Source organism: Zea mays, chromosome 1 (genome assembly GCF_902167145.1).
Source record: "Zea mays cultivar B73 chromosome 1, Zm-B73-REFERENCE-NAM-5.0, whole genome shotgun sequence".
Taxonomy (NCBI): domain Eukaryota; kingdom Viridiplantae; phylum Streptophyta; class Magnoliopsida; order Poales; family Poaceae; genus Zea; species Zea mays.
In genome coordinates, this window is record NC_050096.1 from 247471446 (window position 1) to 247492797 (window position 21352).

General features: G+C 44.7%; 1 protein-coding gene across 4 annotated transcripts in view; it reads left to right on the forward strand.

The window, feature by feature from the left end:
* Window positions 1-18606, forward strand: part of LOC103643579 (centromere protein O) — a 33524-nt gene extending 14918 nt beyond the window's left edge. The window contains exons 3-13 of one of the 4 annotated variants that reach the window (XM_008666745.4): window positions 3159-3207; window positions 3352-3400; window positions 4803-4873; window positions 6399-6457; window positions 6570-6716; window positions 7650-7707; window positions 8055-8191; window positions 8273-8329; window positions 17541-17638; window positions 17864-18054; window positions 18133-18606. In XM_008666745.4, coding sequence (XP_008664967.1) covers window positions 3159-3207; window positions 3352-3400; window positions 4803-4873; window positions 6399-6457; window positions 6570-6716; window positions 7650-7707; window positions 8055-8191; window positions 8273-8329; window positions 17541-17638; window positions 17864-18054; window positions 18133-18203 — 987 coding nt within the window. In that variant the 3' untranslated portion in view covers window positions 18204-18606. The remainder of the gene's footprint in view (window positions 1-3158; window positions 3208-3351; window positions 3401-4802; window positions 4874-6398; window positions 6458-6569; window positions 6717-7649; window positions 7708-8054; window positions 8192-8272; window positions 8330-17540; window positions 17639-17863; window positions 18055-18132) is intronic. The other 3 variants (XM_008666746.3, XM_008666747.4, XM_035964287.1) reach the window with 3 other exon arrangements.
* The last annotated feature ends 2746 nt before the right edge of the window (window positions 18607-21352 follow it).

Sequence of the window (21352 nt, forward strand, 5' to 3'; positions counted from 1 at the left end):
CAAAGACTAAAAAATGAGCTATTATCCATAAAATTATCTAATATTCATTATTATTCCATAAATTGACTATTTTTGCAAGGCTCGCGAGTTGGAACGAGCCGGCTCGGCTCGGCTCGCTGCAAAAACGAGCTCGAAGAAGGGGCTCGGCTCGGCTCGTTCGAGGCTCGCGAGCCGCTCCGAGCCGAGCCGAGCCGCTCCGAGCTCGAGCCGGCTCGCGAGCCTCGAGCTAATTTTCCAGCCCTAGAGATCGTCCCCACGATCCAGGTGAGCACGATGCTGTCGAGGCGCACCCACGCGGCAGTCAGCGTCACGCCGGTGGGGTCGCAAAGGACGTGGTCATCCAGGGCGTAGCGGCGAAGGGTGAGGAGGAGTAAGTCTCGCCAGCGTGCGTAGGACGGCGACTCTGGTTCCAGGTCGACAGGAACCATGAGGCGAATGTTCTGGACACTCCCAGCTTGAAGATGGAGCTGAGCCACGAGCGGGTCAGTCGAGTCATGCCAGAGCACCTGGGGATGGTGCGGGGCCCGGTTCCGACGGTCGGTACGATCGGGACGTCGTACACACCGCCCACGGTGTCAGAGGAGGTGGCCCCGCCGTCGTGGGCCGCAGGCGAGGCGAGAAGCTGTTCCGCCGCGGCAATCTGAGCAGCGATAGCATCGGCGGCCTCGCGCTCGCGCTGCCACATGAGGGCCGCTTCCCGCAAACGAGCCTGTCGCGCCGCGTGCTCCGCACGGGAAGCGGTGAGGGCGGCGACAGTGTTTCCTTGGTGGGCGACCGGTGGAGGAGGCGGCTGATTGACGACCGGAGGTGGATCGACGACCAGCGACGGGGGAATTGGCGGGGGAGGGTCCTCCGGACCTGGAACACCCACGGGAGCCGCATCCGCCACAGCCGCAAGGGCCGTGGCGGTGCCCACAGTGGTGAGGAGGGCCCCACTGGCGGCGCTGGGCCCTGCCCCCCACGCCGGCCCGAGCGCAGGGGAGGCGGGAACCGACCCCCACGCCCCTGCCACCAACGCCGGCGCGCCCGCAAGGGAGGCAACGACGGCGGTTGGGGCGGGAACGGCTCCTCCGGCGGCGGCGCGCATGCCAGGGGAGGCGGCCCGCGCCCAGGAGAGGGGAGGGAAGGTGGAGGGGGAGAAAGGTCTCTGCTCGCCAGCCATGGGAGGAGAGGAGAGCGGCGCGGCGGCTCCCCTGCCTGTGGAGAGGAGCGGCGGCGGCGGCGGCTCTGCACCCGCTGGAGAGGTGCGCGCCCGCTGGAGCGGCCCGCTGGAGAGGAGCGGCGCGGCGGCGGCCCTGCGTGTCGGCTGGAGCGGCGGCTCTGCGCGCCTGCTGGAGCGGCGGCGGCGCTGCGCCCGCTGGAGAGGAGCGGCTGCAGCCCTGCGCGCCCGCGGGAGAGGAGCAGCGGCAGCGGCGGCTCCCCCTGCCTGGGCGGCGGCGGCGCCGCCTGCAGGGTAGGGTAGGAAGGTGGCGGCTGTAGGGGAGGGAGGGAGGAAACCCTAGAGTAAACCCTAGCTTGATACCATGTTAGAGATAACTAATTGATTCATTAGGGCTAACCCTAGAGGGTAGCTATATTGAGTTTGTACATGGGCCTAGGCATATACTCTAACACTAAGTAACACAATAAGGCTTAAAGAATTAAGTTAAAATCATCCACTAAATACAATATGAATAGTTCAAAAGACATATCGATAGTTCAAATATAGTCATAGAAGAATAGTAGACTTGCAATGCTAATTTTCTGACTGTTTGTTATGGGCCTTATGCCCATTAGCTATGTCATTATGGTTAGGTTAGCCGCGGTCACTGTTCACGTGCGGTTACTGTTATGTTGGGGTTACCTCTCTATATAAGGAGGGGCAGGGTGTTAGTAGAGGAAGGAAGAAGAATAGAGCTGGTTTACTCCTAGGGCCTCCTACGGGAGGGCTGAGTACCGGGACTATCTTGCGAGTGCATCGCAGTTCACAACACTGTTTTATTCGATGCTTTCCGCTTTCGAAGGGATATGAATGTCTTGCTCATGTTCATCAACTCCAAAGAAAATATCCATGCAGTGAAAATACTAGACAATCATCCAAAAGATAGCTTCCCATCTTATTTCTTAAATTGTTTTTTACTAAAATCATTGTAGAAAATACCCATTAGAAGTAGTAGCAGCAGATGCTGCCTTTTTTCTGAAAAAGAGATGCAATATCCGATCTGGCATCGGGCAGAGCGGAGGGTGGCAGGATCACCATCACGCCATCATCGCGTCAGGTCATTAGGCGATGTGTTCTGTCTTCCCTCTTTCTTTTTTTTGCACGAACACACAGGAGAGTCTTCCAGCCTTCCCACTTCCTTGTTATCTCCCTTTGACTCCAATCGAGTAGATTAGATTAGAAAAAGCTGGAAAGGAAACATCATGGTGTAGGTGTACGTATTGCCGTATTGAACACCTAGACTTACTAGCTTTGCTGCGCGGATGGTGGGCCGTATCTGCGCGTCATGGGCCTGACGGGTGTCTGTGTTCTGTGATAGCGTGAGCATGATCTGGTAAGTTTCTTCTTTTTTCAAATACAGATGTATATATTACGTATATGTACTATGCTTGCCAGTCTTGCAGGGTATGCCAGGGCATATCCGGCATACCCTGTGGCTCTGCCACTACATGCAGTTCCTGGTGTTTAACTAGCAACTATTGATGTGGAAATTAGTTTGTGCACTAAATTGCAACTAAAGTGATTTTATTAGTTCATTTACAGTCAGTACAGAATTGGATTTGTGTTTCATACTTTCATGCACAGATATGAATGTATGTCAGTATTAAATTGTTTATTTTCCATTCCTCTGTTAGAAGAACGGCAGGCCTGGGGCAATGGTGAGAGCTGTCTCACTGAGTCAATATGTCCGGGTTCGAAGCAGCCTCTCCTCATTTACAAGGAAGGCTTGCTTTGGTTTATCCCATCCCCAGGCCCCACTCATGTGGAAGCCTCCAACACTGGGTTTGCCCTTTTTTTATTCCTCTGTTAGAACTCAATTGATTGGACGGTAGCCGGCAATCTGAGGATTGTTTGTATGTTGTGAATTGTCATTACCTGTCTGTTTCTTTGCAGTACTCTTTCAATATGTTCTGTGAGATTTTAAGGGGTTTTCCGCATGTCCTTTTATTTACCACAGACATATGCAAGGGACGACGATGCAAAACTTGAGACCACACGTGCAAGGCGTAAGAACCTGTTTTTTCCTGTCCCAAAGAAAGTTATTTTGTGTCGTGGTGAAGGGGACTTTCTACCCCTCACATGTTTAGGAATACCATAAATCATGTAAAAGGTGCTGTCTTAACTCATATTTTTATCATTTTATTTTGCAGTGTCAAATATCCTCAAAAGGCATGAAGATCTGAAAGAGCGCCTTTCACGGTATTCCTTTAACATCGCAAAAGCTTCCCATAGATGCAGACCAGCTCACTGTTTAAGATAATTACTCCCCCTGTCCCAAAATAAAAATTGTTTTAACAAATTAGTGGGTTCATACAATACTTGATGTATATGTGTTATGGGCCTTAAGCCCATTAGCTATGTCATTATGGTTAGGTTAGCCGCGGCCAGATAGGGTTTGTTATGTTGCTTAGCTATTAAGTTGGGGTTACCTCTCTGTATAAGGAGGGACAGGGTGTTAGTAGAGGAAGGAAGAAGAATAGATCTGGTTTACTCCTAGGGCCTCCTACGGGAGGGTTGAGTACCGGGACTATCTTGCGAGTGCATCGCAGTTCACAACAATATGTTTTGTATACGTGTCTAGATTCATCATCATCCATTTGAATATAGATATAAAAACCAAGAGCTAAAACGACTAATATTTTGGGACTGAGGGAGTATTGTTTAGGACTTTAGGTACTTTGGCATGTAATAATTTACGATAGCGGAATTCTTGTTTCTCTGAAATTGAGAATTAATTTGCAAACTGCTAGCTAATTGTTAAGCTCTTCAGTTCCCATTTCATCTATCCTTCATTCCTTCGCTGTTAACAGACAATGCAAACCTGAATCCATCTGTATTTTTCCATATCTATTCCTAACTGTGTGCTTCTTGCTACGGTGCTCAAATTGAAACAGGAAAAGTAATTAAAATGAATTATAATGATTGGTAGAACCATCTGTGTTTAAATTTATGTGAATGGATTTGGCATCTTTCTTCGGATTATATGGTTGTCTTCTGTACTGAAGTGTGTTATGGCTCATTGCAAGAAGTTCGTGATCCAAAATATTCGCATAAAAAGAACAGAACTGCAGTTAAGTTATATAAATAAACCTTGTTTGATTTATAATGCTGCTATGCTAATGCTATTGTCTGTTGGTAATTGTTTTTCCCTGTGGTTAATGTTTCTAACATTATTGGCATTAGCCCAAGGAATGTGATTTTCAGCAGAAAGCTCCCATTACTTCCTGTTTGATATTTAAACGTGTCAAATGTCAGGTGTTTTGAGAACAAGTTTCTGTTCAGTTATATTTCTATGATCCATATAGATTCTTTGCTTGTAACTACTAGAATACAGTCTAGATCCTTTGTTCTGTCAGATGAATACTAGCGTTCACTACTCAACTCAACGCATACCCTCTAATCTCTGTTGATTGGAGGATATTTATATTAATGTACACCTAGCCATATTCTGGACGATCTTCTGAAAGTTGGTTGTGGGTAGTTTTTATTGGATATATTTTTTCCTTCGTCTTGTTTCCTTTGCTGCTTGTTTTATACTCACTGAGCACTTTCATGCTTTGTAAAACTACTATTCTACTTCATATTTTTGTTTTTACTTTAGGGATTCTGATAAGCTCATTTTTGAGCGCCTACAGAAAGAATTTGAGGCTGCACGGGCTGCTCAAACCGAAGGTACACTTTGCTATACTACATTGGAATGGATCTTTTGTTACCTAACCTAGTTCTATAAGTAGGCTTGTCAATTCACATATTTTATTTTTATGCACAGAAATATGGATGTAGAGCATGGGTGAACTAATAATAATACTCTTCCACTGTTGAAGTTCCACATATTAGTAGTCTCTTGAACTTCTTATGGCAAGACTAAGCTATTAACTATGATTCATATTGTTTCCAAAAAAATGGTTAAATTACTTCTGAGAGTAAGTATTAAATAGATGGATTATCTTCTAACCTACACAAATCAATCATGTGTTGAATATCTGTTCAGTTATATCCTCCGTCACACGTTTCAAGTTTGAATTGTCTTGTGCTGACACTGCAATTGAATCTTAAGTCTTTCCTTGTTCGGCTAATTAAGTTCCGACAGTGTATCCTTTTGATGCTGATCAGTTCTATCAGTTCAACGGAACAGACTGATAGAATTATTTTACTGTGCACTACATATGACATCATTTTGAATGTTTCTGGGTTTGGGAGGCACATTACCACTGTTCTGAACTAACTATTTGAGAAGTTTACTACTCCCTCCGTTTGTTTTTCTTCTACATATTGCACATGGTGATCTACGTATTTCCGATGTGGTGCCACTTTGGCTTGGGTAACTATGCATGCCCATTCATATGGCAGTGTGCCAAGTAAATGCATCAGCCCTCCCCTCGTCTGTTTGCATGCCTTGGCCAATAGTAGAGAGAACAAGTTGCTGACTAGATGCATATATACTGATGTCGTGCATGCATACTCTGAGGAAAAAGTACTCGGAGCAGTTGCGAACCGATAGAGGGAGTAATTACAACGATGGTCTCAGTAAAATGATACAATAAGTAGATCAAAAACGAATGGTGGGAGTACAACTGAAGTGGGCTGTTGGATGAACAGAAGCATCTTTCTGTTATAGAAATGGAAAGCATGATTTGCTGAATAAATCGTGTAAATGTGCTCCAATGATAACTTTCTTTAGATGGTTTGGATTTTTGAGTTAGCTAGATTGGAACTCTTTATGTAGAAAAGAAAACTGTGTTTTCCATTCATAAAGCTAAATGGTATAGGTTTCCTTGTAGGTCCTGAATGTAATATTACAAGCAAGTGTTACAACTCTTCAAGTTAGCTCTGAACATAATTTTGCTGGCTAGGTGTAGCTGTGTTTCTTGGTGTAAGGAAGTGTTGGCAACACACTGGTGGATAGGCCTGGGTAGATTTGTCAAGTTTGTCACAGGTTTCAGTTTAGTTTGAGCTTAAGGTGGAATGACCCCTAGACAGATTCAATGTATCAAAAGATATTACTACCTAAAGAGTAGTTCGGTAGGATGAGTTGATAATATGTGTGGTTCCTTTGCTGAATTTTCTTGTAATCTCTGAAAAGGTGGCATAATCTTGCACTTGGTTTTTTACTCTATGTAGACATCACAAAAATGTTGTGCTGTGAATCATATTGTTCACTGGAGGATTGTTGACATGTTCTTTTGGCATTCTGTAGAGATATCAATAAATGATGATGAGTGGAATGATGGTTTACTGGCAACCATCCGTGAGAAGGTATTTAATGTGTGTTCAACACCTTTTTTGTTCAATTTCTTGTCACAGGAGACAGACTATTTGTTCTGTGAATTATGAGTTTTTATTAAGTTTGTTATATTTCGTAGACCAGGTTCATATGGAGGCTGATAGGAAGGCCATGTCCAACCAAGTAAATGTTCCAGCAGATCTTTCATTTCAATCAAGGACTACATATAGGATTAGAAATAAGGTAGCATGTGCTCCCCAGATCATTGCCTTTTTCATAGCTTTGTACCTGGTAAGTATGCATGCTGAGCTTGGTGCTCCTTGGTAGGATACTATATTTTTTTTTTATCCTTGTTTGTTTGCCAGGTTAACCTTTTCCTGGTAGTATTCTATCTTTATCTTTAGAGTTTGTTTCTGTCTCCAATTTTCTCTAACCATACATACACATACCTTTTGACTCTGGTGTTGGCTGTTATGTGGCTTAGATGGGATTGGGTTGTAGTGGCTTATCATATGATCCCTTGTCGTCACAATATAGTATATACTAACCAGTGATTGTGTTGGCTGGATATTGTTGATTCATGAGTTTGGAATTTGTTTTTGTATCTAGAACTTGCGGAATATCTATACTGGTTGTTGCCACAACCAATATATCTGTCAAACCATTACTGCAGATGTTATGTATGGCCAAGCCTATGTTAGGCGCAGCAGGGCCAAGGCTGCCTAAGGGGGCGCGCCAGGTGGGGCCCAATGCCCATTAGCTAATAGATCAGCTCTATCTAGATAGTTATACTTATCCAAAGCTAGTAGATAGACTTGAGATAGCTCTATATATAGATCTGTAAACACTTGAATAAATGCAAGCAGAATACCAATTTATTCTGGCTTCCCAGAGGAAGCCAGAGTCTCCTGGGATCTTCTCCCTGCGCGCGACCCAGCCAGGGTCACGACGGCGCCCCAGCGCCGCCACCCTTCTCGCTCCCAATCCCCACCCTACAACCTACGCAATCTGCCCGGTAGGATCCGTCATTCTACCAGCAGACCTCCAGCTTCGTTAGTCCAGCTGAAATATGGCTATGATGCCTATGAATTAGCATAAGTGCATTGTTTTGGGGCACCATCATGCTATTATTGTTTTCCAGAATGAGTCTAGTCTAAAGACTATCTATGGTAGATTTTGTTTTTCTTAATCTGTCAATTAAACTAAATTTCTTCTCTTTATTAGGTTATATATTGCTTGGATGGAGCTAGGATTGGCATACAGTATGAGACATTCTTTGCTGGTGATTACCTATAATATGTTTAATTGCATTTTTCACACAAATATTTGTTTTCCTTCTATTGAAACTGTCTTGTTTTCCTTCTATTGAAACTTTCTTAGATGCATAATGTTCCTGTTGTACATAGCAGTTTGGAAACCTCAATGTCTGAGTTTGTACAAATAGGTTGCTATAATAAATAACATAATCTTTGTACTACTCAATCCTATGATATTGTGAATGATATTGATAATAGCATCTGAAGTGTGGTAGTTTAGCTTAAAAAAGATGAAAAGACATGATATGATACATCCAAATCTCGAAACACATGATTTCCTAAGTTGATAAACACATCCATTCTATTTTTGCAGGAGAGCCTTGTGAAATTTTTCATTGTGTTTTGGAAAGCAAGTCATTCCTGGAAAAGATGATTATGATTGAACACACCTTACCTTTCTTTCTGCCTGTACGTGAATTAGAAAGTGATCTGTTGTCATCTAATTCAATTGTAAGTTTTTGCACATCTTGCTTTTACGATCTGAATTAAATGCAAAGTTTTATATGCTAACACAATTGCTTTTCCTTGTAGAAATTCATTGATCATCTTGAAGAAATTTTACAGGCTTATATTGACAGGAGAGAGCAGGTCAGTATCAGCTATTAGGGGTCACTACCACAATTTACTTGTGTTTTTTTATATTCAGATTAACTTATCTTCTTTTTTTGTAATGCTACAAATTAGTTGAACATAATGTCACACCCGGTTTTAGGGGCAAAACCGAATGCATAGCATATGTGTGCTAGGATCTATTTTCCACACATATGTTGACGTCACAAGTGTAATATATAAAAAACAATGCAATAAAGGCGTAAAAGAGAGTGTAATAACTTTATTACATCATCCGGATTTAAGAGTCTTAACAGTATCATAATCAAAGTACAGCGGAAATATCATGGGTAATCTCCCACAGGAAGATGACCGGAGCGTCGCTAGACTCAGTACTCATCATCACCATCGTCAAAGTCTTTCTCATCAACTTCTCATAAAAAAATTAGTAAGGGGTGAGCTCACTTACGGTGGGGGCTCAGCAAATGGGAGGAATTATGCAAGGTTAACAAGGTAGGCTAAGGTTGAGCGGTAAGCATTTTAGTTGGTCAATATTTTATTAACAACGCCTAACTTACTAATTGTAAGTGTAACACAAAATCTCAATTAATCATATGCATATGATTATATCTCAAAAGCACTTAAGGGAAACCACTTAAGCAAACCATTTAAAAATCACGGATCACGATTTATTCTCCATCTTTAAGGTCAATTATCATGTGAGGGTCTAGGTTGCTCTGAACCGTGAGCACGACTGACATATCAGTTTTATACTCTGCAGAGGTGGTACAACTTTACCCATAAGCCATGTATCCCATCTAGCCTGAGTGGTACGAACCCTTAAACACTACTGAGATGAATGGCTAGGGATCAATTATGAGGCTTTCAAAAAATATCATTAGTACAAAGCCACCCGCTAAGGTTTCCACGTCAGTATTGGTGACCCTCTAGATGAGGTAACTTAGCCAAAACTATCACCCCATGTTAACGTGAGCTGCCACCAAACCATTGCCACCCCCTCTTGCCCATCTTTAAGGTAGGGTTGCTAAGCACTAAGTCTATAAAGCTATTTACCAAAGCCAGAGTCATGATAGCACTCGTGGTTGCACTGTTTTTCTGGGTGGTCACTCCATGTTTCGTTTAAATACAACATGATTTTGTTTAACCATCGGGTTATCATCATAATACAAATTTCATTTCTGGAACAATAGTATTTTTTCGAAAACGCGTAGGAGAGCTGCGCCCCTTTATATATTAAGAAGATAGGAAAAAAGGTCTAAAGTAGACCAAACAACAGCAGGCCTCCTCACGGGGGCAAGAAAATAGCATACAAAAAAGAACTCATCATGTGAAAGGAACAAACAACACACCACCCTAGGGAGCAGCTGCAGAAGCAGCCAGAGAACATAGGCCCTTCGCCCCAGCTGCCTCCCAACGACTTCTTCCTCGTCTGCCCAAGCAAGGATATAGGTGAGGCAAGGAGACAATCCATCGAAGACACATTTGTTCCGATGAATCCAAATAGTCCAAGCACCCAGGATAATAAGGGAGTTAAGGCCTTTTCTGGTGACACCTGAGACCACCTCTGAAACCTCCTCCCACCAATTCAAGGAGGTGACCGCCGGCAGGGGGGCTAGGGAGTGAAGCCCAAATTTCCGGAAAAGCTGGTACCAAAAGACTCTCGAGAAGGAGCAAGCCACCAGAAGGTGATCAAGAGTTTCTTCAGCTTGGTCACAAAGCAGACATTTCTCATGGTGGTTTAGGCCTTTCTTAGCTAATCGATCTGCTGTCCAGCATCTATTATGGGCAGCAAGCCAAATGAAAAAACGACACTTTGGCGGGTTAGGGTTTTGTTTTTTTTCTTTTTTATTTTCCATTAAAATATAAATAAATATATTTTTAAATATTTCAAAAAAATCATAATAATTATACCAAAAATGTTTATAATTAAAATATTTACTTTTTAGACCAAAGTTCCTATATTAATAAATTGGGTTTCGCATAAAAGGGAGTTTATGAATAAAATCATCAATCAATTATGAGCAAACAAAAAATCATTCTCTAAAGATAAATGAGATCAAGCACTTGATTTAATTTTTTTCTTAAGTTTTAATGACTAATAATGTATTATTTTAATTGATGGATTTGAGGTGTTACACATAATTATCGTTCACCTCTGCTACAACAGTGGTATAATTGTGAAATTAATCATTTTCGAGTTTTATTACCACATAACAATGTGTAGTACAATACTACAAATATTGTACATTTTTTTAAAACTCCAAAACTTGATGTATAAATGTCAAATAACTTTTTTTCTGGAATACGCAGGAGAGCTTCGCATCTTTGTATTAATAGAAGAATAAGAAAGGGGGGAGAGAACCCCATTACAGCACACACACCGCTAGAGACTAACTAAGGATCACCGACTAACATGGAGGAAACACGACCCACAACGCTGTTTTAAGCCAGCAACTCATCGACTTGGAGGAAGGACAGGGCCTTGGCTCTAGTCAAGGACCAGAGCACCGCCTCTTCCCTAGCCACCATAAGGGCTGTGACCAAGCTAGGATTACAACCATAAAAAACACATCTATTCCTATGCTTCCAAATGGTCCAAGCACCTAGGATCACTAAAGAATTGAAACCTTTTCTCAAAAGATCAGATGCCCGAGAGCTGCTAGACTTCCACCACGACTCAAAGGAATCCTCATGAGCTGGACACAGCTCCTGCAGCCCCACTGAACTAAGGAAATCAAACTAGAACTGCTTGGCAATAACACATTTGACCAGCAAATGATTTATGGTTTCAGCCTCTTGGTCGCACAAATGTCAAATAACTCACTTGAATTATAACACCGCTTGACACATTATTAAGGTGGAATATATGGCCGTTGTCTGTCGGGTTATGCAGGGCAGTGTTTTCGAGTCAAGAAGTCGAGTCGTGCAGCTACTGACTAGTCGTGACTAGGACGGACTAGTCGTGACTAGTCGATGATTATATTTTTATAACTTTCTATGTATGATAATACTAAAAACACGCTGAAACACTAAAAAAACACATCGTTTAGTATATCTCCATCCATCTCCATCTTCTACAATACATCATTAAATATTAACCAGTCTTGTAGCAAGTATCTTGTTGTTCTCTCTGATTAACTTGTTTAGATTAAAAAAAGTGCATGCCCCATATAGATTGGTATTCATCTGACTGTCCCACCTCTTATCAACAATATAAATTACTTCGTCCATTAATCACTCTGTGTTCCGAAGCTTCCTTGCTCTTTTTTTGCATTGTCCATGGCAGCCCACATTTCAGCCATTGCTGGTCTCTACTAATTCAGCCTAACAAGATCTCTACTATTTGTCTTAGTCTTCATCAAGTCTTAAATCCTTCCATGTCCATAGATAAATTTGGTTATCATCTTTGCTTTAGCAATGCAGCCACTAAATTCTTTTACCTTCCCAATAGCCTCCAACATGAGATCTAAGTAGTGGGTAGCACAAGGTGTAAAAATAAGGTAGGAAACTTGTCCATTAGCATCCTACCTACTAGGGTTGAGATGGTTGGGTGGGCTCATATTTTTATACCTAGGCCCAAATAAGTCGCCCGACTCAAATGCTACGACTAGTCGTGACTAGTTGACGAGTCAAGCGACTAGCAGAAAAAGTCAAGTCGCTCTAGTCGACTACATCTCTGCACCGACACTAGTCGCTTGACTTTAAAACCTCGATGCAGGGAGATGTTAATAGATTGTTCCTTCTCAATTCAGCTTACATTACTTTGTTACCTAAGTCCCCTGATGCTTTGGAAATTAAGGATTTTAGGCCGATAAGTCTTATACATAGCTTCGCGAAGATTGTGTCCAAGCTCTTAGCTAACATATTGGCTGGAAAGCTTCCTTCTTTGGTTTCCAACAGTCAAAGTGCTTTCATAAAAGGTCGGTGCATCCATGATAACTTCATTAATGTGCATCAAACTGCTATGGCTTTGCACAGGCAGGAGCCTATGATACTTCTTAAGCTGGACATCACAAAGGCTTTTGACTCTATGTCATGCCTTTCTTGCTTAAAGTATTGAGATTTTTGGGATTTGGCCCTGTTTGGTGTGGTGTTTTGTCCAAGCTGCTAAGTAGTTCGTCAACTAGGGTGTTGATTAACGGCGAGCCAGGTGACCTTATTTCACATCAAAGAGGATTAAGCCAGGGGGATCCTCTATTGCCTATGCTATTCATTATGGTTATGGATGTCCTAAACTCAATGGTGTGTAAGGCAGTGGAAATGAGTTATCTGCAACCTTTGTTGAGAAGAGGTCATGGCCAAAGGATTTCCTTATATGTTGATGATGTTGTCATTTTTCTGCAATCTAGGAGGGATGAATTGGCTTTGACAAATGAGCTTTTGCGTATTTTTGGAAACGCTACAGGGTTGGTAACTAACATTAGTAAGAGCTCGATCACTCCTATCCAATGTAGGAGTTGGAATGGGAAACTGTTAGATTACCCGTTTAGGGTTTGGGGTTTTCCCCGTGTAATTACTCTCCTACCCCTCTGTAATGGGCCAAGCCTAGTTACTCAAGGCTATTAATATAACACCCAACCCTGGCTAGGGTTTTAGGGTTTTTCCCAATATTCAATATGTTACCAGAGCCACAGTAGTTTTTTTTCTTTTCTCCCTCCCACCAGCCGCCACCGCCACCCTAGGCACAGCCGACTCCCTCTCCTCCCTCCAGCCGTCGTCGGCCGCTCCCCTTGGCCCGACCGCCGCTTCCTCCCCTCCCCTCGTCCGATCCACCCGCCGCGCCCGCGCCAGGAACTCGTCGGGCCGGCCTCGCTTGCCCCTGCGTCCAGGAGCCGCCGGAGCGAGCTCGCGCCAGGAGCTCCAGCCGCCGCTTGGAGAAGGCGCGCCAGGGCCGCGCCGTCCCCGCCAGGTCGTACCAACCACATCTGTCGCGCCCTCTACCGCCGGTCTCCTCCCAGCAGCAGCGCTGCCCGGCCTCCAACGCCCGCCGTGCGAGCTCCCGCGAGGCCCTTGCTCTCCCCCTTCACTCCAGCCGCCGCCGGCCATCTCCCCTAGGCCCAGCCGTCGCTTCACCTCCCTCCCCACGCCGTGCAGCAGCCAGCAACGTCACATCGTCGCCGGTGTCCGCTGGGCTGCTGGTCCGCCGCTCTGCGCAGATCCCCGTCGCCATGGATCCCCTCCACGTCGCCCTGCCGGACGCCGGCAGCTGCGCCCCTGGCTCCCGCCACTGCAGCCACACGCTCGACTGCGCCCTTGTCCGCCGCTGGCGTCGACGCCCGCCTCGCTGCACCCCTGCTCGCCGTCCTCTCCTCGCCCAGCGCCGCCCCCGCCACTGCTGCGGCCAGTGCCCGCGCCCTCACCACCTCCGGTCTTGGCCTACCGGGCTACCCGGCGTGTATAGGCGCCCTTACCGGTCTTCTATCGCCAACCCGCCTCCCCAGGCAGCCGCCCCCTGGGTTCTCCACCACTCGTTCGCTCGTTGCCGATGCCACTTAGGCTTCCACGACGCTCTCCACCGACTCCACCATGTCATCGACCATCACAGCTATCCAGGCTGCCCTGACCGCCTCTCAGGAGCGCGAGCGCGCCGCGTCCCGCGCATTGGAACAGGAGCGCGCCCTGGCCGCCACACTGACCGCCCAGATGGTCACTGTGCAGCTTATCATCGGCCCTCCTCCAGTCGACCAGGAGACACCACCGCCCACCCCATAGGCTCCCTACGCCTCTGGACTCGATGCTGACCACATCACCGCTCTCCGCCCAGGCGACCGGACTACAGAACATCCGGTCCCTCGTGTCCGTCGTTCTGGACCCGGTGTCCTCCCACTACCCTCGCTGGAGGGGGCAGGTCCTCCTCACCTTGCGGCGCTACGCCCTCGACGACGTCGCCACCCCGCCGTCCCCTGCCTGGTCCTTGATGGACTCCGTGGTCCTCTCCTGGCTCCACGGAACCATCACCGTCGAGCTCCAGGACATCATCCGCGACCAGGCGGACACGAGCCGTCAGGCGTGGCTCGCCCTCGAAGAACAGTTCCTCGGGAACCGGGACGCTCGCGCCCTGCACCTCGATGCCCAGTTCCACCTGTTCTCTCAAGGGGATCTCTCCGTGGACGAGTACTGTCGCCAGATGAAGGGCATGGCGGACTCTCTCCGTGACCTCGGCGAGCCTGTCGCCGACCGGACCTTGGTGTTGAACCTTCTGCGTGGCCTCAACCCCCGCTATGGCCACCTGATGGCTCTCATCAAGAGGATCGTTCCCTTTCCCACATTCCATGCCGTCAGGAACGAGCTCCTCGAGGAGCTCACCATGGCGTCTGAGGCCTCTGCTCCGGCGCTCCTCCCGGCGGTGAGGCACCTTCAGGGGCTAGGCCTCTCGCCCTCCGTCGACCGGGGCCCCTACTCGCCCCACACCTGCCATCCCTGCGGCCCCTCGTCAGGCGTCCGCCGCCGACGGAGGTCGTTGTTCCCGCAAGGGCGGCCGTGGGGGTGGCGGCTCCTCTCGTGGTGGTCCACCCGGCCGGGGTGGCGGCCAGGCGTGGCCGTCCTTCTATAACCCCTGGACCGGGACCATCGCCATGTGGCCGAGCCAGGCCCCGCGTGCCTCCCGTCCCCCGGCGCCGGCCCTCCTGACTGCGCCACCCTACTGCGTGCCTCCCACGCCTCCCTACGGCGTGCCAACACCGCATCCGGCTCCGCGCCAACTCCTGCCCCCGGGGACCCCCACGACGACTTGGTCCCCGCTGTCTGGAGGCTGGGACAACGCCTCCCTCGCCGCCGCTTTCAGCACCATGGCGAGGACCCCTCCTTCCTCCAACTGGGTGATCGACTCTGGTGCCTCCTACCACACCACTCCCACTACAGGCACGCTCTCTCGCTCCCATCCCCCCATTCCTCTCATCCTTCATCAATCGTCGTCGGAAACGGTTCCACTCTGCCAGTCACCTCAGTTGGTGCCTCGGTTCTCCCTGGACCGTTCTACCTCAACGACGTTCTCGTAGCCCCCCACATCACTCATAATCTCCTTTCTGTTCGTCGTTTCACCACTGACAACTCCTGTTCCATTGAGTTTGACCCCTCTGGTTTCTCTGTGAAGGATCTGGCCACCAGGACTCCCCTCGCCCGCTGTGACAGCTCGAGGCCCCTCTACACGCTCCGGCCATCCACCTCCGGCGTGTCTCCGCCTCCTGCCTTGGTCTCCACTGTTACTAACCTTGAGATTGATAATCTGTCCCTAAGGACTATAGGTAATATATAGGCAGTAGGCCTGGGCCTAATGGGCCTTAACACCCCTCCTCAAACTCAAGGTGGAAAAGGAGGATCTGAAGCTTTGAGTTTGATCAAGTGAAACTGATGTTGTGCTCTTGTTTGTGCTTTGGTGAAGAATTCTGCCAATTGAGATTCTGAGGGCACATATTGAAGATCAATAGTTTTCTGCTGACAGTGAGATCGAGTAAAAGATGCATCAACACCTATGTGTTTAGTAAGTTCATGCTTCACTGGATCATGAGCAATCTGTATAGCACTCAAGTTATCACATAACAGAGGTGTAGAAGTGTCACAAGTGACACCAAGATCAGCCAAGAGCCAGCGCAACCAAATAATTTCAGCAGTGGTAGTAGCAAGTGCCCGAAGTTCGACTTCAGCACTAGAACGAGATATGGCCGCTTGCTTCTTGGATTTCCAGGCAATGGGAAATGATCCAAGAAGAATACAGTAACCTGTAGTAGAACAACGGTCAATAGGATCACTTGACCAAGCGGCATCAGAATACGCATGAAGCTGAAGTGGGCTATCAGAAGCATAGAGTAAACATCTGGATCTTGTCCCACGTAAATATCGAAGCACACGAAGCAAATGACCATAATGAACTGAAGTAGGTGTTGATACAAATTGGCTCAACATATGAACAACATGAGCAATATCAGGTCTGGTGATGGTGAGGTAAACAAGACTACCCACAATATGACGATACCGAGTTGGGTCTGCTAGTGGTGTCCCATCCTTCGGACGAAGTTTTAAATGGAGATCCATCGGTGTTGCAACAGTGCGTGTATCAGTAATTCCAAAGCGATCAAGAAGATCTTGTATATATTTGGACTGAGACAGATAAAAGCCTTTTTGAGTCTGCTGAATTTCAATGTCCAAGAAATAGCTAAGCGGTCCCAAATCAGACATATGAAATTCCTTACTAAGATGCTGCTTGACATGAGAAATATGTTCTGAGTTGTCACCTGTAATCAGCATATCATCCACATATGCTGTGTTGGTCCCTTGAGATGCTGGCACATATGGTTGGAGCCCTCTACCTAGTACATCCGGTACTGGCACCACCGGCACGTGCATTCATCCATGACACGTTTTCAGGCGTGGCAAACCTGGAGCACGTCTCGTCCACAGCGGTTTGACAACATCATCCTCGGCATCAACTTCTTCCTCTACGACTGCCTCGACTGTGTCGTCGTCTTCGTCTATGGTGCCCTCCTACGCCACCATCACCCTGGCGCCTCCTGGCGCGCCGCAGGCCTTCCCACGTGCTACGCCTGCGCCCGCGACTTGTGCGGCTTATCTTCTTCGGCGTCCTCGACGGCTACATCGACCACAGCTACCCGACACACAACACCTCGACAACGGCTCGACGCCCTTGCACTCGACTACCTCGACATTTTCGGCACAAAGGGCTATCATCTGCATGGGCTACTCCAGTCGCAGCATTCGCACCAGCATTCCGACTGTGGGGGGATATCTCCATTATTCTCGAGTCTGTCCGTTCGTGTTGCTGACACTACGACTGCGGGGGGATGTTAGAGTATATTAGACAACTCTTGATATGGTTGGTTTAGGATTGATTGTAATCCTGGGATAACCTTCTTTATATCTAGGATAACCTTGCTTATCTCTAGGATATGCTTCTTGCCCTCCAAGTCATGTACTCCTATATATTCTCCCTAGAGGCTTAATGCAATACATCCCACACATTATACACATTCTCTCCTTCAGGTTCTGGTCCAGTATCTGAAATTGCAACCCTGAGTATTATAAAAGAATTGATATATGAGTCATGACATTTTTCTTTTTAATGAGTGTGCCTTCTATCATTGGCCAATCAATTGTTGAGGCACTTGTAGCTTTAAAGATTGGAGCTAAGGGTCAAATGTGGAATCTGGAGACAGATGGGTCATACAGTCTTTGATGGTACATCGCTAATTATAGTTTTTATTTCATGTTCAAGGTTCGTCTTATCAAGGAGCTCTACGGGAACCAAATTGGCGAGCTGTTCCATAGTCTTCCTTATAATATGATAGAGTTTGTATTGGAGGATTTTGAGTGGTAAGGATAATATTTAATTACTGCTAATGCTTGGATTGCATCAATAAGTTCTGTTTTGTTGCTAGTACACTCCCTCATAGAATATGTACACCTAGTGCAGCCTTCTATTTTTGTTATCTTGCAGCGTGCATGCTGAATATCGCATACTGATTTTAAGCTGCTAATATGCATAAGTAGCTTGTTGCACATTTTGTAGAGATTGATCTGTTTGCCACTTATAAGCAGCAAGGTTACAATCAGTATCCGATATTCGGATCTACTGCAGACCCTGCCGAGTCAGGCAAGGGTCTTGGCTTGGCCACTTCGCTCGGCCAAGAAAATATCTACAAGAAGCAGCAGTGCATCAGCTGCGCAACCAGTACCCTTTCACCTTTCATATGCCGAGGAAGCACTCAAAACCTTGTGTCTACCAGAAGGTGCTTCCTGTCACCTTGGCTTACAGCATACATGGCTTTGTGCTGAATTGATCTGTTTCTCCCTGTTCTGTGTTTCAGCATACGCAGACATTGTGCTGGAGCTACCCCATGCTTTGAAGAGGATTTTATCCTCTCGGGACAGTGACTAAATCGTGACCTCAAGATGTCCAGTTTTGTTGTGCATAAGATTCACATCTCAATCGTGGGGCATGTTTTTGAAGATATTGTTCAGAATCTTGTGGTAGTATAGCCTGCAGTTGTGGACTGCAATTCCTGTGAAAGCAAGGCAGACATTTGCGTGGGCCGCTCGAAATATTCCGGCTACAGTTCCTGTTAAAAGAATCAAAATCCTAGGAAGGCCTTATGGTCGAGGCATAATCTTGCCAACTGCTGTCCTTGTCCTTGATGTGTGCTCCTTTTTTTTCTCCACTCTGGCTATGTTTGTTTCCTTTTAGAATTATACTAGCGCGTTACGCGCGCCTGCACGCGCGTGTTGACAAACCTATTTTATTTCAAATATCAAGTATCTAAGAAGACATGCTAAAATTTCAACAATATTTTTGGTACCAATAGCAGTAGTAATACAAACTTAGATTACAATACATAGCAAGTTGCATTAAAGTAGCATACTTCAGTGTCCAGCAATAGTGTCCGTAAAGTTTGCATAGACAAAATAGTTTTAGGAAGACTTTAACAATAGAGTCATATGTATACAAAAGTCTACTGACCAAAAATGATGAAGCCTTTCTTGTATAGACACAGCTTTAGGAAGGCATCAACATCAGTTTTATATGTACATAAAAGTCTCGTGACCAAAAGTGATGGAGCCTCTTATATGTTTGCAAATTTTTTTTACCTATATACAAATGAGAGGAGTATGTTAGCATAGACAACATCAAAGAGCTCAATGCGATATCACGATCATAAAAGAAATAATATTCTTTCAAAGGAGAGAAACAATAACACATAACATGTTTATTTTATCTTTCCCTCTAATCACGACAAGCAGGTACTATGTCTATTAACACAACAAGCCATGTTGTCTCCAAGATCTCAAGTTACAAAAACTTAATTGAAAACTTGAAGTGCTTCTCGAATAAGGTACATCAAGAGGCTAACATTTTAACACACTGTTATGACAATAGCTAAGGAAAGAGTAGTATACAAGCAGGTTTATTAAGAACACTGGCAACTGCATCTTGGTAATGTTTGAAGAAAAGGTTCAAAGCATTCAAATAAAATTATGTAATGTTTGAAGAAAAGGTTCAAAGCATTCAAATAAAAATTATGAATGACAGGATAACTTTAAAGAAATAAGTTGTTGGAGTGAGTAAGTTTGGTAAGCAAAAAAATTTAGCATTCCATAGATCAAATTGTAAAGCCAAAATAAAAGTAAGTTTGGTCCAAAGCATTAAAATAGAAATCATGTATTTTGTTTATGTATTTATTTTATATTCTTCTTTTTTTTGTCAAAGTGTAAAGTATATTTTTAAAATGAAACATGAGTATGGAACTGTTTTTATTTTTTTGTGTATTTGTGTTGCACTTATTCTCTTTTTTCTTAAGCTATTTTTGATAAGGAGATTAGAATACACAATGCAGACTATGGGTTCGGCCAGGCAAGTCCGCGAAATATGCATATAGGTTTCTAGACAAAGCTAGAAGTAGCAGCTGTAATTATTAGTAATACATTATTTTGGGTTATGGTTGTTGATTTGTGGAAACAAATTATCATGATACTTAAATATGGAATTTTTTTGTCAGACACAATGTAGTTTTGTCTGTTGTAATGGGGAAAAAGGAAAATGAGGGTGCGAGGTTTGTGTACAAAGGATCCTGAATGGTGCAAATCTTGATGTATTTCAGGATGGTCTAACTGTCGTCATTCTTGGAACATGTAGAATCTGGCATGGCTTTGCTAACCTCGGTGTGCTTTATCCTGCATGTAGTGTATTATATTAATATGGAATAGAAGTTGTAGTTGTAAACTTAAAAAGCATGCTTTGTTTTCATTTTATAACTAATGTCTTTCCATACATACTTTTTTGGTGGTGATGACAATTAATGGTTGGTAAGCTGATATGTATATTGTCAACGTTCAGTGATTAAAAGAAAAGGTGTTAGTTAACTTAGATGGTCCAAAGTGAGAGAGCATTTTTATACTAACAAATGTACATATGCTTAACTGGTTAAGCATTGTTCTTGTTACCATCTGTTTTTGATAACTTAACAGTAAAGAAAATACCTATCTGTGCCTATGTACATAAGTCAATATTATAAGTACATGTAAATTACCTCTGAGCGTACCTTTGAGTGTTTCAATAAAATCTGTGTTGAAGTGACCACACTGTAATGTTGAGGCCTGTTGAGAGGATGCACATGCACCTAATATAGTGTATTCCTTTTCTCAGCACTAGGTAGCTACGCAATCTTTTTTTTTAAAAAGGTGGATGATCATGCTACTTGAGGATGTTAACCTTCGCTCGTTCAACAATTGCCTACGTATGCGACGAGCTTCCACAGGAGGTACAGACGATGGGGCACAACATTGTACAGACGATGGGGCACAACATGTACTGATTTGTTCTGCCATGATGAATTTATAATGAGCATAACAATCCATGGGTGATACGTTTGTTTTCCGTTTAGACCCAGGTGATGTGTGTAAGCAGGGTACGAAGACGCTTACTCCTCTTTTTGTGATGTCTGGAGTAACACGTTCCATTTCGGTTCAGCGATATAAGTTGACATATCAATAATTTAGCAACTTGAAACGTTTCACGTTTTGAACCTGTGTTTTTCTAAGAATACGTAAGTACATTGCATAGTTCGATACGGTAGTCACACATTCATTTGTTTACTTATACCAGTTATGCTACCATTTAAGTTTATATATATATATATATATATATATATATATATATATATATATATATATATATATATATATATATATATATATATATATATATATGGCAGTGTCTAACATATCGAGGATATGTATCTCTATAGCTAGTTATTTACCTAGATCAACTATACAATGATCTTTCGGTATATAAATATATATTGATGTACTAGCAAAACGAGGAACACATGCAATGTTTCACAATTTAAACGAAAAAAAATGAAATCTCAATTCTACATATGTGCATGAACTGGTAGATCAAGTAACATCGATGGTGACGGATCAAAGTGTGTACGAAATACCTGGCTGATGAAGTCACTGAGCTCTAGGGGTATTACTCCATGTGGTTCGGCCCAAAAAATCAGAAATGAGAACCTAAAAACACGTGGAGTA